General features: G+C 36.2%; 1 protein-coding gene across 1 annotated transcript; it reads left to right on the top strand.

Moving 5' to 3' along the window:
- Nucleotides 1-1,328: 1,328 nt before the first annotated feature.
- Nucleotides 1,329-20,211, top strand: LOC106143459 (nucleolar protein 9). Its single transcript, XM_013345555.2, has 7 exons — nucleotides 1,329-1,614; nucleotides 2,100-2,964; nucleotides 3,611-3,764; nucleotides 15,743-15,871; nucleotides 17,090-17,257; nucleotides 17,983-18,138; nucleotides 19,974-20,211. Exons 1-7 carry the CDS (start codon nucleotides 1,416-1,418, stop codon nucleotides 20,208-20,210), a joined length of 1,908 nt encoding a protein of 635 aa, XP_013201009.2. The 5' UTR covers nucleotides 1,329-1,415; the 3' UTR covers nucleotide 20,211.
- The last annotated feature ends 159 nt before the right edge of the window (nucleotides 20,212-20,370 follow it).

Raw genomic sequence — 20,370 nt, 5'->3', positions numbered from 1 at the left:
AAAGGAAAATCCATAATTAAAAAGGCAGCGCACATAAAAAGCATTGAGGATCTTTATCATCAAAACATTGATGTTATAAGAGGTACGAAAGAATGAAACAATAAAGTAAGTATTGAAATAAGTTATTTCTCTATAATTTAAAATCTTTTGAATTTCTGTGGATGAAACTTTACAATTATTATTACGACAATACAAATATGAAATTATTCTGTAGACTTATACCTAATTACATTTCTAGACAAATCACACCAAAACATAAAGTATCTAAACATTGAAGTATTTTATAAATTAGTGTAGGTAAATTATAGGTATATGGCCGAAATGTGGCAGAAATTAAAAACATAATTCTATAAACCAAACAGCTGAACGTGGCCATTCAATCTTCTGATGACTGTTGGCTCTGCCTACCCCACATGTAGGGTTGCCACCCGTACTATATTATATAGTATCGTACTATATTTAAGTTAATTGTACTATATATTATATAAAAACAATATAGGACGAAAAATACTATATTTTTTACGCTAATTCAATTGTCGCTATTTTTTTTAATTGACTGTGAATGGAACGCACCCGCTGTATAGGGAATTTTTGAACGAAACTCATTCATGTATTATGCCTATTATTATTTTAAAATTAATAGAATATTGATGGCAAAAGCGAAAAGTAATAATAAATACTCATGGAAAAATAAATAATGATTGAAAATAGATGTGTACTATTTTTTTTTCTTGAATATCCCAAAAGTACTATATATTTTTTTAATTAAAAAAAAAAAATATTTTTCTTCAAAAAAAGGTGGCAACCCTACCCACATGGGATACAGACGTGATAACAGGTTATGTTATTATCTTATGAAAAACATAAATCTTAATTCCAACAACAGTCCTTGATTGGCCCTATCTTTATTTGACCCGGATAAGAAGGATTAACTTATTTACTATTTTTTATAAATTAATTTTTATTTATTTATGTAATGTGCTTGTAAATTTATAAATAAATAAATATCTCAGGTTATATGCAAAAAACCACTTAACAATTTTCCATAATGCTTTCCATATCGGTAAAATTGAAGCTGATTTTGTTTTCTTTTTCCATTAGTTGTGTATAGTGACGAAAGAAAATAAGTTGACTTGTGTGTTACTTAAATAGAGAAAATTGTTTGGCTGTAATTAAGAGAAACATTTTAAGCAAAATAAATGGGAAAAATAAATATTATACAACAAAATAAATTATTTTTAGCTTTGCCAATGTTTATATTCAAAACCTAAAATGGAACGGTTTTAAGTAACATTATGTCTTTATGTCAAAGAAACGTGTGTTTGACATCTGACAGTTAAATAACCTCAAATTCCACCTGGGTCTAAGTTGTTTTGATTTGCTAAAATCACAAAAATCTAAATAAATTAATAAAGATGAGCGATGATACGACTGACAATAATCCAGGCAAGAAGCGGGTGAGGAAGAAACGCAAGAATTTCTTGGCGAATGCAAAGAAATACGCTAAGAAAGGGCAGATGGGTCGCGGAACTCAAATGCCCGAAGAATTGTACCAATATTTTGTCGGTATCTTGGATGCTATGAAGCAAGGAATAGAGGACAGCGAGGAAAGAGGTTTGTTTGCCATTAGCAATCATTATTTCATAGTTTACAGCTCTTAATTAACGTAATTTTGTTGTTCAGTGTGTATCATATCATCAGTGCTTTTTCTTTCTTTATAAGGTTTAAATTAACCACCACTTTCTCTCTCTCTCATCTTTGCGCATTCCCAGTTGCACCCCCCGCCAAAGTGCTTCGGGGTCTGGGGTCTCCTCTCCTACATTTATCTTACCACTTTATCTGAACTGCACTGTATACTTTATCTGGACTGCACCGTATTCAGTATCCAGACCATTGGCATGCATATAATCTTTGTCGATGTTAAGTCAGGTTAAGTTAAGCACTGATGGTGGCATCTAACTTTTAAATTGCTTCCCTCTTTTTATTTAAAGCATTTTATTGGCATTTATTTTATCCACTAATTACATTTTTGAGTCGCCAATTTTCCAATTGCTTTAGCATTTAATTGATATTATTTCACAATCATTTTTTATTTCCAGTTGCCCTTGTTAACAACGTATTGGAAAGAACAAAAGGTGTAGAATTAAATGTTGTGGAAAACCAACTTGGCTGTAGAGTCATAGAGATCCTTCTGCCTTATTGTTCAGCCGAAGATTTTGAACGTTTCATTGAAGTAATATCTCCGGAACTACGTAGACTGTGTTCCGATAATTTCTCAAGTCACGTAATTGAGACTATGTTGCGAGTGGCCTGCGAAAGAGCTACAGAGAGTCTTCAGAGCAAGGAAGAAGATGAAGTTCCCAAAAAGAAGAAAAAACATGACGAATCTGAGCCGAAATACAGTGAAGAACATGTTCGGAAATGTAACGAGTTTACACTAAAGATTTGTAAATATGCGTTGAATAATTTAGAAGATTTTATGTGGGATTCGTACGCGAATCATATATTACGGAGTGCATTAAAGTGTTTAAGCGGAATCACGTTACTTCCGGGTGAGAAACCGAAGGTTAACATTTTCAAAGAGACTGTTGGCAACAATAAAGGTATACCACCGCATTTGACAGATTTAGAGTACAAAATTGTACCCGAAGAGTATAAAGAGTTAGTCAAAGAATTCGCTAACCGTTTAATCCTATGGCCTCAGTTCAAAGATTTAGCGTATGAAAATTTGACATCAGCATTCTTACAAGTTTTGTTGTACGCAGTCAAAAATGTCGATAAGAATTTGACTAAAAGTCTTATTAAAAAGCTTTTGAATGAGAGCTTCGCTCCAGAAGATTGGGTGTCAGAGGGAGTTGATGAGAAGAAGGAGGAGAAGATAGAGATTGGTGATGATGATGATGGAAACGGTGATGTTAAAGCGATGAGCTTGCCGCCTGTGTTCGTGAGTCAACCAGCTGTCAGGTGAGTTTTTGATGTCAGTTTCAAATCTGCTTGTGTATTAGAGTATTTCAAAGTCACTCAGTCATTATACTCCTGTACCTGAACTTTTTAATTTTATTTACAAAATTGTGAAGATCTCCAAAACTATATAATTTTGTATCATCTTTTTTTTATAAAATTATATTGACAGATCCTACACATATTTTGAATTTCATCAAAATCAGACCAACAGTTCGAAAGTTATCGCGTTTCCAAACATACATTCAAAAAATGTATTTTTAATTTACAATTAGTAGATACACTCTTTCAATCGCTTGGGCAGTAATTATTTATTCGTAAAATTAGTTAAAATAAATTGTATAATACATATAATCACATCTATATCCCTAGCTGGGTAGACAGAGCCAACAGTCATCAAAAGACTGATAGGCCACGCTCAGCTGCTTGACTTAATGATAGAATTGAGGTTCAAATAATGACAGGTTGCTAGCCGGTCGCCTAAAAGAGGATTCTCAATTATACAGCCCATGCCTTTAATCGCCTGTCACGTCATCCATGGGAAAAAGATGGAGTGGTTCTATTCTTTTTTTCTATTATTCCAAATATATTGACTGACATTCTGTAAAAAAAAAAAAATTAAACTTTTTTTTTTATACTTTATCACCAGATTGCTGGAAGCCGCACTATTCGTGGCTAAGAAGAAGATGTACACACAGATATATGCTCGCTGCTTCATCAACCGGCTCGGTCAGCTTGCCACAGTGTCTATGCTGAACTACACCGTGCAGAGGCTCATAGACAACTGTCAAATCAAAGAGGAGGTTGGCGCTTGACATTGTGAAAGTCTTATCATGTACAACGGCTTGTGAATTTTTTTTTAAATAACATACACATACATATGTGTAATCACGTCTATATCCCTGGCGGGGTAGACAGAGCCAACAATCTTGAAAAGACTGATAGTGAAATTTTACTGAATCACTTTTATATTATTCATAAGATAACATAAAATCACGTCTATCAGAGACAGAGCCAACAGTCTCAAAAAGACTGATAGGCCACGTTCAGCTGTTTGGCTTGATGATAGAATTGAGATTCATATAGTGACAGGTTGCTAGCCTGTCGCCTAAAAGAAGAATCTTAAGTTTATAAGCCTATCCCTTAGTCGCCTTTTACAACATCCATGGGAAATTGATGGAGTGGTCCTATTCTTTTTCGTATTGGTGCCGGGAACCACACGGTATTTTTCATACACCTGAGTGATAAGGGTTATCAAACCTTAACATTATTTTTTAACTAGAAATTACTTAAAAAAAATTCAATATAGCAAAACAACGTTTGCCGGGACAGCTAGTGTATAGTATAGTATATAGTATGTACGACCTTAAAATTTCTTTTTTAACTGGAAATTACTTAAAAATTATTTATATAGCAACGTTTACCGGGACAGCTAGTGTATAGTATATAGTATTGTAGCGATAGATTCAGTATGTACGACCTTAAAATTTTTTTTTAACTAAAAATTACTTAAAAAATTATTTATATATAGCAAAACAACGTAACGCCGGGACAGCTAGTGTATAGTATAGTATATAGTATGTACAACCTTAAAAAAATTTTTTTTAACTGGAAATTACTTAAAAATTATTTATATAGCAACGTTTGCCGGGACAGCTAGTGTATAGAATAGTATATAGTATAGTATATAGTATGTAGTTGCTTTCACCCACTCCCAGTGCCGGTAATTTGCTTGATACTTATTCCAACTCTGAACCCTGTAAACCTCATTATAATTATAATACAGTGCTATTTTCAGACGGTATTGGTAGCAATATGGGTAAATTTTTTTGTGATACCCTTAATCAGTCTTTTATAAATTACTGCATGCCAAATGCATCTTTTACCCAAATTATTGAGAGAATTAATAATGTAAATTTAAATAATAAATCCACCATAGTAATATTAATTGGTGATAGTTTTAAAATTGGCAGGAAAGATATAATTAACTGTTTTGAATCATTGAATAAATTAAAAGTTAACCAAATAATTTTATGTGCTTTTCCATATATGAGTTGCCAGTCTCCAAAACTTAATAAAAACATTCACCTACTCAATAATTTTATGCATTCGTTGACATGTCGTCACAGTGACAAATTTGTGTTTTTTGACACAAACAATTTCATAGGTGATTGTTTTAAGACCAATGATAGAATATTTCTATCCAGATACCATAAGAACAAAATTGCTACATTGGTAGCTAGTAATATTAATGTTTGGACGAGTTTACATTGTAAGCGAAATATTAATTATAAGTTGACTACAGAATTGCCAACTCTGTGTGATGGTAACTCTGTTGACTTGACAGTTAATTTAAACTGCACACTCAGACAACGGGAAACCCTCGAGGGTTAAGAATTATCCATCAAAATATACAAGGTCTTCCCGGCAAAGAATTAGAAGTACAACTAGTTTTAGAAGAATTAAATGTGGACATTTTATGTTTGACTGAGCATTGGCTCATGGAGGGGGAGATGATGTTCAGCCTAAACAATTATAATATTGTGAGCTGCTTAAACAGAAAGTCTGCAATTAGAGGTGGGTCTATAATATTTATCAAATGCGGTCTTCGCTGTAAAGAGCGAACAGACATAACCAGACTTTCGGTTGAGCGGTGTGCCGAAGTGACCTGTGCCGAGCTAGATCATCATATAATTGTTTGTGTGTACAGTCCCCCAAACAGTGAATTTAAACAATTTTTAAAAATAATGGATCAAGTGTTACATGTTACCTCAAAATGTAACAAAAAATTAATTATTTGTGGTGATTTTAACATTGACATTTTAGTTAAATCAACTGTTAGTATACAATTTATTAATTTGTTTAAATCTTATAATTTAGAGTATGTTTTTTTCGAACCAACCCGAATAACATCTACATCTGCCAAGTGTCTGGATAATTTTTTTTGCAATAATCTTTTTATACGGAAATCAATTATTCACAAATTGCCCTCGGATCACACCGGTCAATATGTTACCTTTGAGAAAGAGTCCTTAAACAATTTAAATAATGATAAAATTATGTGTAGACCTCTTTCTTCCAAAAACATAAGAAAATTTAAAATAAACATTGCAAATCAATTAAATACTTTAACATATTCTGGAAATAATCCTAATGAACATTATAACAATTTATTTAATATGATTTCTGCTGAATACTCAAAAAGGTTCAAGCAGAAACAAGTCAATATTCGTAATAGATTACAGTTCAGTGAATGGGCTACATTAGGTATTCACAAGAGTAGGAATAAGTTATATGACTTATATCCCCAGAAACAATACAATTTTGACCCCAGTTTTGTAGAATATGTCAAAAATTATTCAAAATTATTTAAAAAAGTTTGCAGGCAAGCCAAGTCTTTTCACATAAGTAGTAAAATAAACAACGCACCAAATAAAATTAAAGAAACATGGAACATTATTAATAAAGAATCTGGCAAAATCAAAGATAGAGACAGTATTAAACAAATATCATCCGGTAACAAAAGTATTTCTAAAACTCAGGACATAGTAAATGCTTTTGATAATTTCTTTGCAAAAATCCCTGTGGAGCTAACTTCTGACGTTGACTCTTGTCCATTGCGCGCTGAAACCCTACTTAATAATAACACAACTCCCATCAAATCTGTCTTTAAATTTAAATATGTTAACTCTGATAATATATTAAAGGCGTTCAAACAACTTAATTTGAAAAAGTCTGAATGTTTAAGTTTATTATTTTACTATGAGAAAGACTTCTTTGGTTTGCCGTTAGGCGCTAGTGTCCATGTAAACAATAATTGTAAAAGGTATAACTAGATGGCGTTAAAATATTTTGAGTTTGTTTTGAAACGCGATATGGTTTACCTTATAATTTGTTATATATGTTTGTGGCTTTCAAGCCTCGTGGCTTCACGATCAGCCCATACGGATTAGGATATTAAACATTGGTCCTTCGAGCCGGATATTTTGGCGCTAGCGGCGCATTGGATCCAGCGCACCTATGGGCAGTGGATCGCTGTTCGGGGCGCACTTCATCGGGTGACAGGTGCAGGTGTACTTGTCAAGACCTGAAGGCGGCGGGGCGAGGTGGTTCTTCCCCGGCGAGGCAGAGGTGACCCAGAGGCGAGACACAGGAAAACTTCGAGGCGAGGCCGAGGTGGTCTTGCTTGAAGTAGTGAAGTGAAATTGCAGTGAGTGAGTGATTCAATCAATCAATTGGATTCAACTGTGAGTACTTTGAAGTCATAAGTAGTCAAGCAAAAGTAACCCTTAAATTGTAGAAGATTTGAACTTTAACTTTTAGTGCTAGAAATTAGGACTTAGAATAGTTTTCCCAACTCTGTTGAGACGGGGAACCTATGTCCAATTTCACCCAGGATTTATTTGTAAAAACACTTGTAAAATTTTCACGATTTGGTGTGAACTTAGAAAAATAATTTCAATTTTATTTGGACTTTGAAATATTCGACAAGAAACAAAAGCTAGTGAACATTTATTGAACTTATAATATTTTCAATAAGTTGTATCGTTTCATCTTTGTATTCAAAAAGTGTGTTAAGTATATTTATCATTCAAAATGGAAACTTTACTATGTAAACAGGATGATCTTAAAGAAAGAATAGAAAAGTCATTCATAAATTATAAGAAGTCCCCTAAGGAAAGAATTAAAGAAGCTTATGTTGAAACTAGGTTAGAAAATCTTGAAACGCTTTGGCTTGAATTCACAACTAATCATAAAAAGATTGTAGGTGTCAAAGAATACAAGCAAAGCACTTATTGTAAACAAGACATGTACGATAGTACAGAGGATATTTACATTGATTATAAATCTGAATTGAAGTCTGTTATGTCACAATTTAAAGAACCAAAGAAATGTGAACAATCTACTTCTAATTACAATGAGTGCAGTACACAGTCACAAGTTCGTTTACCTAAAATAACAATACCTAAATTTTCAGGAGATTATCTGGATTGGCCTAGTTTTAAAGACATGTTTACTTCGCTCATTCATAAAAATCAGTCTATTGATAAAGTACAAAAACTTCATTACTTAAAAGGTTGTTTATCTGGAGAAGCCGAACAAATTGTTAAACATATTTCTGTGTCTGAGTTAAACTATGAACGTTGTTGGAATTTATTAGAGTCTAGATACAATAATAAAAGATATTTGTCACATTGTATTCTAAAACGGTTGTTAAGTCAAAAGAATATTGTTACTGAATCGGCTAGTGGTTTAAAAAGTTTGTTAGATACTACGATTGAATGTTTGGAAGCTTTGTCTAATTTACAAATACCAGTTGAGACATGGGATATTATTATTGTTCATTTGATGTCGTTAAAGTTAGATACTGAATCTAAAAGGCAATGGGAGTTAGATGTTTCTAATATCAATGGTACAGATGAATTACCTACATTTTATCAATTTAAGGAATTTATTGGGAACAGATATCGAGCGTTAGAATTTATTGAAGGTAAAAAATCTCAAGGTAACTTTTCTAAACCTAAAGTGCTTCACTCTGTGACAAATGAAAGTTGTTGTTTTTGTAATGAAAGTCATCGTATAATTTTTTGTAAGAAATTCGGAAAACAAGACGTTGATAGTCGTCGTGAATTTGTTAAAACAAACAAGTTGTGTTTTAAATGTTTGGGTGCAAGTCATTCAGCTAAATTTTGTACTAGCAAAAATAATTGTCGTATATGTAAACGTTCACATCACTCTCTTTTACATTCCAGTGTCGGAAGTACATGTGGGACAGGTATTTCTGAGGCCAATAGCGTTCAGAATACTGATGTTAAACCACTCATCGAAAATAAAGCGGTTGCCAAGGATTCTGGTAACTCAGTGGGAGAGTCCTCAGTCGTGTCATGTTTTTCGGCAGATCGTTCTATTAAAGAAGTATTGTTAGCTACAGCTTTGGTAAGTGTAGATACACAAAAAGGTATGCAAACAATCAGGGCAATTCTTGACCAAGGCTCACAGGCGTCTTTTATCACAGAGGCAACTGTGCAGTTTTTAGGATTGAAGAAAATACCAATTAAAGGTTTTGTTTCAGGAATTGGTGAAAATTCTCAATTATGTGCTAAGTCAATTGTTGACATAAAATTACACTCTGTCTTTGATAAAAATGTCGTTATCACGGTAAAGGCGTATGTTTTAAATTCAATAACGAGCTTTTTGCCATCGAAGACAGTGGCCCTTGAATGGGAGGAATTTAAAGATTTGCAACTAGCTGATCCTCAATTCCATACACCTAATAGAATTAACATTCTATTGGGAGCCGAGGTATACGGCATGGTTTTGCGTGATGGAATAAGAAGGGCTTCTAGCGGCACACCAGTTGCCCAGGCGACATCGTTGGGATGGATCGTCTCAGGTGCTGTAAAAGAAACATCTTCAGCCTCGAATAACATCGTGGTTATGCATGCGCATATTGATGACAATGAGATGTTGAAAAAATTTTGGGAGCTTGAGTCTGACGCAGGGTTGAAGCAGGATCGTATTCTGACAGTAGAAGAACAGAAGTGCGAAACAATTTTCACAGAAACTACTCGACGGGATTCAGAAGGTAGATATATAGTAAAACTTCCATTACGAGATTCTGAAAATATGTTACCTTCAAATTCACGAGAGATTGCTGAGAAAAGGCTGCTGTTGTTGGAAGCAAGACTCAAGAAAAATGAAGATCTGAAAAAAGAATATAAAAAAGTTATTGATGAATATATAGAGCTGGGCCATATGGAGTTGGTTCCTGACTCAGAGAAAAATAAAGTAAATGCTGTTTACTTACCACATCATGCGGTAGTAAATTTACAAAGAGATACAACCAAAGTGAGAGTTGTATTCGATGCATCCTGCAAGGGAAAAAATGGTAAATCATTAAATGATGCACTAATGTTAGGACCTACCTTGCAACCGGAACTTCGGCATTTAATAATCAAATGGAGAACTTACCCAATCACACTGTCAGCAGATATTGTAAAAATGTACAGACAGGTGAAAGTTGATGAAGAACACGTAGATTTACAGAGAATTCTGTGGCGTGATGATGAATGTTCTGAAATAAAAGATTATCGATTATTAAGAGTCACATTTGGTACAGCATCTGCTCCTTACCTGGCAGTTCGAGCACTCCAACAGGTAGCACATGATGAGGGTGGCGTCTATCCAACTGCATCTGAAAGAGTAAAGAATGATTATTATGTTGATGATCTTATGTCAGGTGTAGAAACAGAGGCTGAAGGAATTAAATTGTATGAGGAAATGAACAAGTTACTTGGAAAAGGTGGATTTACGTTACAAAAGTGGACAAGTAATAATGATGAATTTATAGAGAAATTAAAGGAAATAGGAAGGAAAAAAGATGAAAAAGGAACTAATGTAAAGGAAGTTCTAAATTTAAAAATGGATTCTACAATAAAAATACTTGGACTTACCTGGTGTCGCGAAGAAGACTCGTTCAAGTATGTGGTGAAGTTAATGCCGCCGAAGATACCTGCAACTAAAAGAAGTATTATATCTGATATTTCTCGTCTATTCGATCCTTTAGGTTGGGTCGCTCCCAGCATTATTATAGCAAAAATAATAATACAAAAAATGTGGTTGGCTGGAGTAGATTGGGATGAGGAAGTACCAGATAATATAGTTCAAGAATGGTTTAAATATCGAGAAGAATTGTTAAAATTAAATGAAATTAACTTACCTCGATGGTACGGCACACGCAAAACTGATGAAGTTGTAGAATTACATGGCTTTAGTGATGCGTCAAAGTTGGCATACGCTGCTGTGGTGTATATTCGCATCATAGACAAGGATGGTAAAATACATGTCGCTTTAATCTCAGCTAAGACTAAGGTGGCTCCAGTTAAGCAAATTTCCATACCACGCCTGGAACTTTGTGGAGCAGTTCTGGTAACAAGGCTGCTAATTGAAATCGCGGGTGTTCTTAATGTGGAGAAATCTAACCTCCACGCGTGGACGGACTCAACTGTAGTTTTAGCATGGATTAATAATCATCCTAGTCGCTGGCAAACGTTTGTGGCAAATCGTGTGTCTGAGATTGTCACGACATTAGAACCACAACAGTGGTCGCATATAAGCACTAAACATAATCCAGCAGATTGTGCTTCACGGGGAACACAACCTGCTCAATTGGTAGAAACACCAATATGGTTTTCTGGTCCTGATTTTCTTCATGAATCTTCTATTACTTATACTAAACTTAAAACTGCTACAACAGATTTGGGGCTGGCAAAAGTTCATTGTAGCACGGTAGAGCATTCAATAATAGAAAGGTTTTCTTCTCTCACTAGACTTATACGAGTAACAGCATATTGTCGACGTTTTTTGAAGATGAAGTCTCCTCGTCAGGCTGTTTCTAATTACTTAACTAGTGAAGAATTGTCTTCAGCTTTTGATTGTTTAATAAAAATAATACAAAACGAACACTTTGAAAAAGAAATAAATAATATAAAATTAAAAATTGATATAAATAAGAAAAGTAAAATTCATAATTTAAATCCATTTATTGATAATAAAAACCTATTGAGAGTTGGTGGTAGACTAGAGTTTTCATGTTTACTTGAATCCCAAAAACATCCAATTTTACTACCCAAATGTCATTTAACTTCATTAATCATTGCTCATGCTCATCGAACCACAATGCATGGTGGTTATCAACTAATGTTGAGTTTTTTGAGGTCCAAATATTGGATTCTTGGCATGAAGCAATTGATTAAAGGACACATAAGAAAATGTGTCAGGTGTATAAGATTTGCAAAGGCCCCTCCAACACCAATAATGGGACAGTTACCAACGGTTAGAGTGACTCCAAGCAGACCGTTTGCGAACAGTGGAGTAGACTTTGCCGGACCGATCAACATGCGATCAGCACGAGGACGTGGACATCACTCCTACAAGGGCTATATCTGTTTATTTGTTTGTATGTCCACCAAGGCTGTACATATAGAGGCTGTTAGTGACTTAACAACTAATGGTTTCTTGCAGGCATTTAAAAGGTTTGTTGCTCGTCGTGGTCCTTGTCACAATATGTACAGTGACAATGGAACTAATTTTTTAGGAGCATCCAGAGAACTCGAGCGTATGTTCCAGTCTGAAAAAAGGGACATTTCTCGAGAGGTAGCAGAGTTTTTGGCAACTAATGGAACCAGTTGGCACTTTATTCCTCCTCGAGCTCCTAATTTTGGAGGCTTATGGGAGGCCGGAATAAAGTCGGTTAAAAGTCATTTAAATCGTGTAATTGGCGATACGACACTCACTTACGAAGAAATGTCTACGGTTTTGGCTCAAGTTGAAGCTTGTCTAAACTCGAGACCTTTGTCGCGTTTGGATAAGGAAAATGATATAGGCATGATTTTAACTCCGGGACATTTTATTACAGGTGATACGTTGGTTACTGCGCCAGATTATAACTTTCAATCTTCTAATGTTTCTTCATTACGAAGATGGCAGCATACCCAAAAAATGCTACAGGATTTTTGGCGTTGTTGGTCAAAGGAATACCTGGCTCAGTATTATTGTAGATATCGGTGGTCAGTACACACCCCTGAACCTGGTATAGGGGAGGTAGTTTTGGTTAAAGAGGATGGCTTGCCCCCAAGCCGTTGGTTATACGGTGTTATTGTTAAAAAACATCCGGGAAGAGATGGTGTCACCCGGGTAGTTACCTTGAGAATTAAAAATTCTCATATCAAGCGGCCAGTCTCAAAAATCATTGTACTTCCCGTTACTTCATAAGAAGTTATTGTTTTGTTTTTGAATACAGTCCATTGCTTTGTTTTTTGTTTGTATAAGTTAATTGATAACTTTTGGTTTACCCACTAATGATAAATCAGGGATCCCCTCATGGTGGGCGGATATAAATTGAAGGACAACCCTGGGTTTGTCCTTGGTGGGCGGTTATGTTTAAGTTTATTATTTTACTATGAGAAAGACTTCTTTGGTTTGCCGTTAGGCGCTAGTGTCCATGTAAACAATAATTGTAAAAGGTATAACTAGATGGCGTTAAAATATTTTGAGTTTGTTTTGAAACGCGATATGGTTTACCTTATAATTTGTTATATATGTTTGTGGCTTTCAAGCCTCGTGGCTTCACGATCAGCCCATACGGATGATTAGGATATTAAACACTGAAGACCATTGGGGTATGTCTGTTAGTATCATAAGTCAAATCATAGATATTATTGCATCTGATCTAGCTTTTATATTTAATGAATGTATTGATGAGGGTATTTTTCCAAATTTAATGAAATGTAGCAAATTAATACCTCTATTCAAAAAAGGGGAGAAAACAGTCCTTGGCAATTATAGACCTATTTCTATATTGCCAGTTTTGAGCAAGGTGTTTGAGAAGATGATGCTTAATCAAATGCAACAATATTTTAAAATCAATAACATTTTCCATTCCCAACAATATGGGTTCACTGCCGGGAAGTCCACCACTGATGCGGGAGTAGCACTTGTTACTCAAATCTATGACGCGTGGGAGAGTTCACAGGATTCAGTTGGAGTCTTTTGCGATCTCTCTAAAGCATTTGATTGCGTAGATCATCAGACACTTTTGCGTAAACTTCGTCAATATGGGTTTGACCACAAATCAACTAAACTAATGGCATCCTATTTGACTGATAGGCTTCAAACTGTAGATATTAATGGAGTAAAGTCAAGCGGATCAAGCGTCTCAATGGGTGTTCCTCAGGGCTCAATTTTAGGACCATTCCTCTTCTTGGTATATGTCAATGACCTGCCTTTTATGGTGGAAAAACAGGCGGGTATAGTGCTGTTTGCCGATGACACTTCTTTAATATTTAAATTAGATCGCCATAGCGAAAATGTAAGTTCGGTTAATAATATACTGTCGGCCATATCTATCTGGTTCTCAACCAACAATCTTCTTTTAAATGCTAATAAGACCCAATGCATTAAATTTACCCTTCCAAACGTAAGACAGGCCAATACTGACATAATACTGGAAGGTCAGAAATTAGAATTTGTTGAAAATACAAAGTTTTTAGGAATTATAATTGATGCAAAGCTACAGTGGGGTGCTCATATTTCTAAACTATCCAATAGACTTAGCTCTGCTGCTTATGCTGTTAGGAGGATCCGACAATTGACAGATGTAGCTACAGCTAGGCTTGTTTATTTCAGCTATTTTCATAGCTTGTTATCTTATGGTTTACTTTTATGGGGTAGCGCGGCTGATATACAAACTATTTTTATAATTCAGAAAAGGGCCGTTCGCGCAATTTACGGCTTAGGACCAAGAGACTCGTTAAGACAACTCTTTAAGAAAATAAACATACCTACAGTAGCGTCCCAGTACATTTTTGATCTTATAATGTATGTTAGGAAAAATACCTCTTTTTTTCAAAAAGTTAGTGCCACAACTGATAGAAATTTACGTAATAAACATAAATTAGTCATGCCGTTTCATAGGCTTAGCAAAGTCAGTAAATCATTTATGGGGAACTGTATACGATTTTATAATAGGTTGCCGGAGTCTGTTCTTGATATGCCCTACCGAAAATTCAAAGAGTATGTAAAGAAAGTACTTTGTGAGAAGGCTTATTATAGGACTGATGATTACCTTAATGATAAAAACATCTGGCTCGAGCTTGGCACAGGAACCTCGTAATTAATTGTAGTTTAATTTGAACTTAAATCAAAATTTCAGTACACTCTGTACATAAATCTTTTTAAAATTGGCAATCCATAAAATATATATATATATATATTTTTCTTTTTTCAATATTAAATCTCATAAATATATAAATCTCCCGTGAACAATGTATTCTCCCGTCCACATTATATTCTAAGTATAATTTAATATTGTGAAGTTGACGTTGTTAAAGAAAATGCTGCAGTGCAGTTTGTTACCGCTTCTTCTGCACTGACGCCTTGGAAGCGGCAGTAAACTTAGTTTTTAAGTAATATATTTGACGTCAACCAAGTTGTTAAACCATACGACAATTATTAAGCGATATAATAATATCCTATAATAATGAATAAAAAATTTTGAATTTTTTTTGAATTTTGAATATAGTATATAGTATGTACGACCTTAAATTTTTTTTTAACTAGAAATTACTTAAACATTATTTATATAGCAACGTTTGCCGGGACAGCTAGTGTATAGTATATAGTATGTACGACCTTAAAATTTTTTTTTACTTAAAAAATTATTTATATAGCAAAACAACGTTACGCCGAGACAGCTAGTGTATAGTATAGTATATAGTATGATGTGTATAGTGCATAGTATGTAAATAATTGTTGTAACGCACCCTCAATGCTTTTAATCTGCGCTGCCTCTTTGACTATGGATTTTCCTTTTTATTTTGGTTGACTGGAAGAAATCCCGATTGGGATAAGTCCGCCATTGTTCATATTCTTTTATATTCAATGACTGTTCTGATTTTGTTATATTTATTTTTATGTGCAATAATCGACGGCCTCTGTGGCGCAGCGGCAGTACGCTTGTCTGTGACACCGGAGGTCCCGGGTTCGAATCCCGGCCAGGGCATGATGAGAAAAGAACTTTTTCTGATTGGCCTGGGTCTTGGATGTTTATCTATATAAGTATTTATTATAAAATATAGTATCGTTGAGTTAGTATCTCGTATCACAAGTTTCGAACTTACTTCGAGGCTAACTCAATCTGTGTAATTTGTCCCGTATATACCTACCTATTAATAAAGAGTTTACAAACAAACAAACAAACAATAAGTTCTCCTGTTACAAGTTCGAGCCGATGTTCGACGAGTTGTCCAACAAGTTCGGCGCGATCCTCGCATGCGGCAACACTGGAGTTTTGGTCGCCATCGCAAAAGCCTGTCACCGGATCAAGGCGAGGCAAATGCAGTTTATAAATGTGAGTCTCTTCATACATAACTCTCTCTCTTCTCTTGTGTCTTTCTCTTCTCTTGTGTATTTTTTTTTACAATATGTACATATTTTATACAATATGTACAATATGTACATATTTTATATTATATTTATTTTATTTGACGAAATATTCGTATTGACATAATCAGTTCTACATTCATACATGTTTTTTAATGTAGACAATGTGCATTCGTCCACGATTTAGATTTAAGAGATCTATATGTTGTAAATTGACGTCCTATGAAAATGCTGCAGTGTAGTTTGTTCCGCCGCTTCTTCTACACATGCGCTTTGGAAGCGGTAGTAGTTATAATTAGATTTAAGTTATGTGACGTCAATAAGTGATACCTTGTATCCAATTTTGAAAATAAATCTATTCTATTCTATTCTCTCGAGTTCCCTCCACAGAATACTCTCTGTCTCTCTCTCTCATCTCTGCCGTGTGCCTCCACAGAAGGATTATTAACTTTCCCCGTTATTTTTCACATTTTACATTATTTCTTCGCTACTTATAGTTGCAGCGTGATGTTATATAGCCTAAAGCCTTCCTCGATAAATGGTGTCTATTCGATGCAAAAAGGAATTTTTCAATTTGGACGAGTAGTTCCTGAGATTAGTTAAACAAACAAAAAAACTCTTCAGCATTGTAATATTAGTATAGATTATTATAATTTTATGTGTAATTTGTAGCAGGAGCGATAGTTTATAGCTCGACGATTATGCCTGGGGAACCGCGCGACAGACGATGTCGTGTCGAAGGTTGTATATATGCTCCAATCCGTGAAATCTTTGCTTGCGCGATTTAGACTTTTCACTGTTTTTGACTGATAGCGTCGCGTGATTTTATTTTTGTGACTTGTGGCGTGTAATGTAATGTAATTTGACGGCCTTTGTGGCGCAGCGGTAGTACGCTTCTCTGTGACACCGGAGGTCCCGGGTTCGAATCCCGGTCAGGGCATGATAAGATAAGAAATATTTCTGATCGGCCTGGGTCTTGGATGTTTATCTATATAAGTATTTATTATAAAATATAGTATCGTTGAGTTAGTATCTCGTAACACAAGTCTCGAACTTACTTCGAGGCTAACTCAATCTGTGTAATTTGTCCCGTATATGTTTATTTAATGTAGGTAATGTCTATCCCGCAAGGGATACAGACGAGAATATATATATATATATGTATTTATGTTGTTTTTTTTATTAGACGCTAGAAGCAGCTCTGCAATGCTCATCGCATGAACACCAGAAATACTTCGCAGTCCTGTGTCTGAGGTTGTTGCCCATTGATAGAGTTGACCTGACCAAACTTGACCAGGAATACTTCATCAACGTCCACGGATCCGTGGTACTACAAAGTGTGCTGGAGTTTCAGGTGTGCACATACATACATACACACATAAATCACGCCTCTTTCCCGGAGGGGCAGGCAGATACCACATCTTGCCAATTGCCACGATCTCTGCATATTGCTTTCGCTTCATCCACATTCATAACTCTCTTCATGCAAGCTCGGCGGTTTCGGGTACTCTTGATCTGAACTTTTTTCGTGTATTTCCTAAAATAAGTAACAAATACTGTACTTACTAGTAAATAAATAAATAAAAATCGAACCGCCTCAAATCGAAGTCGGTTAAATTTCTAAAACCTTCTTCTAAGACAACAAGACAAACACTTCCAAATCAAAATCGATTCAGTGAAACGCGAGATAATCGCGAACTTACATACATATAAGTATACATACATACACGTCAAACTGTATGAAAAAAAATACAAAACCACCTTTTCTTTTGAAGGCGATTAATAATTATACATACATACATACATATGGTCACGTCTATATCCCGTGAGGGGTAGACAGAGTCAACAGTCTTGATAAGACTGAATAGCCTCGTTCAGCTATTTGGCTTAATGATAGAATTGAGATTCAAATAGTGACAGGTTGCTAGCCCATCGCCTAAAAAAGAATACCAAATTTGTAAGCCTATCCCTTAGTCGCCTTTTACGACATCCACGAGAAAGAGGTGGAGTGGTCCTATTCTATTTTGTATTGGTGCCGGGAACCACACGGCATAATTATATGTAGATTTATTCTTACAGCGTCCAGCAAAAGCGGTGAACAGTCTTCTGGAGTTATCCCCTGAGGAGTTGGTGGTGATTTTCAAGGACGCGAAAGGATGCCACGTGATGGACGCGTTCTGCAGGAGCCAGTGCGTCGGCGTCAAGGCCCGAGACAAGATCGTTTGGAAACTCAAGGTTTGGAAACTTTGGTATATATAGATGATATGATCACGCTATGGCCAGCCTTTTCGAAACAATGGGCTCTATCTACTTAGGAAGAGATGAAGACGGAATTATGTATGGTCATGCCTCTCCCCCGGTGGGGTAGACAGAGACTGCACATAGAGCAGTTAGCAGCCTTCTAGAATTATCTCCTGAGGAGTTGGTGGTGATTTTCAAGGACGCGAAAGGATGCCACGTGATGGACGCGTTCTGCAGGAGCCAGTGCGTCGGCGTCAAGGCCCGGGACAAGATCGTTTGGAAACTCAAGGTTTGAAAACTTTGGTATATATAGATGACATGATCACGCTATGGCCAGTCTTTTCGAAACAGTGGGCTCTATCTACTTAGGAAGAGATGAAGACGGAATATATGTATGGTCATGCCTCTCCCCCGGTGGGGCAGACAGAGACTGCACATAGAGCAGTTGCCTTTTAGAATTATCTCCTGAGGAGTTGGTGGTGGTTTTCAAGGACGCGAAAGGATGCCACGTAATGGACGCGTTCTGCAGGAGCCAGTGCGTCGGCGTCAAGGCCCGGGACAAGATCGTTTGGAAACTCAAGGTTTGAAAACTTTGGTATATATAGATGACATGATCACGCTATGGCCAGTCTTTTCGAAACAGTGGGCTCTATCTACTTAGGAAGAGATGAAGACGGAATGCATGTATGATCGCCTCTCCCCCGGTGGGGCAGACAGAGACTGCATACAGAGCAGTTAACAGCCTGAGGAGTTGGTGGTGATTTTCAAGGACAAGATCGTTTGGAAATTCAAGGTTTGCTATACGGCCTATAAGTTGAAACGAAATGGCGATGTGTTTTTTTATAGCAGGGAAACTTTGGTATATATAGATGATATGATCACGCTATGGCCAGCCTTTTCGAAACAGTGGGCTCTATCTACTTAGGAAGGGATGAAGACGGAATATATGTATGGACATGCCTCTCCCCCGGTGGGGTAGACAAAGACAGCACATAAAGCAGTTAGCAGCCTTCTAGAATTATCTCCTGAGGAGTTGGTGGTGGTTTTCAAGGACGCGAAGGGCTGCCACGTGATGAACGCGTTCTTTAGGAGTCAGTGCGTCGGCGTCAAGGCCCGGGACAAGATCGTTTGGAAACTCAAGGTTTGGAAAATTTGGTATATATAGATGATATGATCACGCTATGGCCAGCCTTTTCGAAACAATGGGCTCTATCTACTTAGGAAGAGATGAAGACGGAATATATGTATGGTCATGCCTCTCCCCCGGTGGGGTAGACAGAGACTGCAAACAGAGCAGTTAACAGCCTGAGGAGTTGGTGGTGATTTTCGAAGGGTTGTCACGTGATTGACGTACTATTTGCTCTGTCTACCGCGTAATCGAAAAAGACGTGACTAAATAAGGGATAGGCTTATATTCTTGGGGTTACTTTTTAAGGCGATGGGCTAGCAACCTGTTACTATTTGATTCTCAATTCTATCTTAAAGCTAAACAGCTGAACGTGGCCTTTCAGTATTTTCATGACTGATGGCTCTGTCTGCCCTGCAGGGGATCTAGACTAGACTAATAGGCCACGTTCAGCTGTAGAATTGAGAATCAAATAGTAACAGGTTGCTAGCCTATCGCCTAAAAAGAATCCCAAGTTTGTAAGCCTATCCCTTAGTCACCTTTTACGATATCCATGGGAAAGAGATGGAGTGGTCCTATCCTTTTTTGTATTGGTGCCGGGAACCACACGGCACTAAAACAAAAATGTGATTGTATCTTTTCTTTTTTATTCCAAGGCCACTGATTTATCAATTGATTTTGATAGGAACTTGCTTGTTTCCAGGGCCACTATCAGAAGTTGGCGTTATCACAATACGGCTCGAGAGCTTTCGAGCAGCTCTTCCAAGCTGCGAGCGACGAGCAGAAGCTGAAAATGATGGCGGAAATAAGCGACAAAAGCAACTTGTTGAACAGCACGCCTTTCGGGCGGCTGGTGGCAGGCAAACTGGACGTGGAGACGTTCAAGCTGTCTCAGAAGAAATGGGAGCAGGCTCGGTCGATAAAACTTGTTAATAAATGATTTGGAAAAGAAAATATTTGATTTTTTTTTGAGAAAGAAATGGTTCCCGGCACCAATGAAAAAAAGAATAGGACCACTCCATCTTTTTCCAATGGATGAATCTTTTTCCATTCTTTTCAAGAATTTTGGCTCTGTCTACCCCGCAAGGGATATAGACGTG

The sequence above is a fragment of the Amyelois transitella genome, chromosome 24 (assembly GCF_032362555.1).
Source record: "Amyelois transitella isolate CPQ chromosome 24, ilAmyTran1.1, whole genome shotgun sequence".
NCBI lineage: Eukaryota > Metazoa > Arthropoda > Insecta > Lepidoptera > Pyralidae > Amyelois > Amyelois transitella.
This window is presented reverse-complemented; position numbering and strand designations above follow the sequence as displayed.

What these genes read in the sequence shown, in the direction of transcription:
- LOC106143459 (XM_013345555.2), top strand. Translation starts at nt 1,416, where the DNA reads ATGAGCGATGATACGACTGACAATAATCCAGGCAAGAAGCGGGTGAGG. An exon ending in AAAGTGTGCTGGAGTTTCAG is followed by an intron (nt 17,258 to 17,982) that starts GTGTGCACATAC and finishes TTATTCTTACAG; the next exon opens with CGTCCAGCAAAAGCGGTGAA. An exon ending in AGATCGTTTGGAAACTCAAG is followed by an intron (nt 18,139 to 19,973) that starts GTTTGGAAACTT and finishes GCTTGTTTCCAG; the next exon opens with GGCCACTATCAGAAGTTGGC.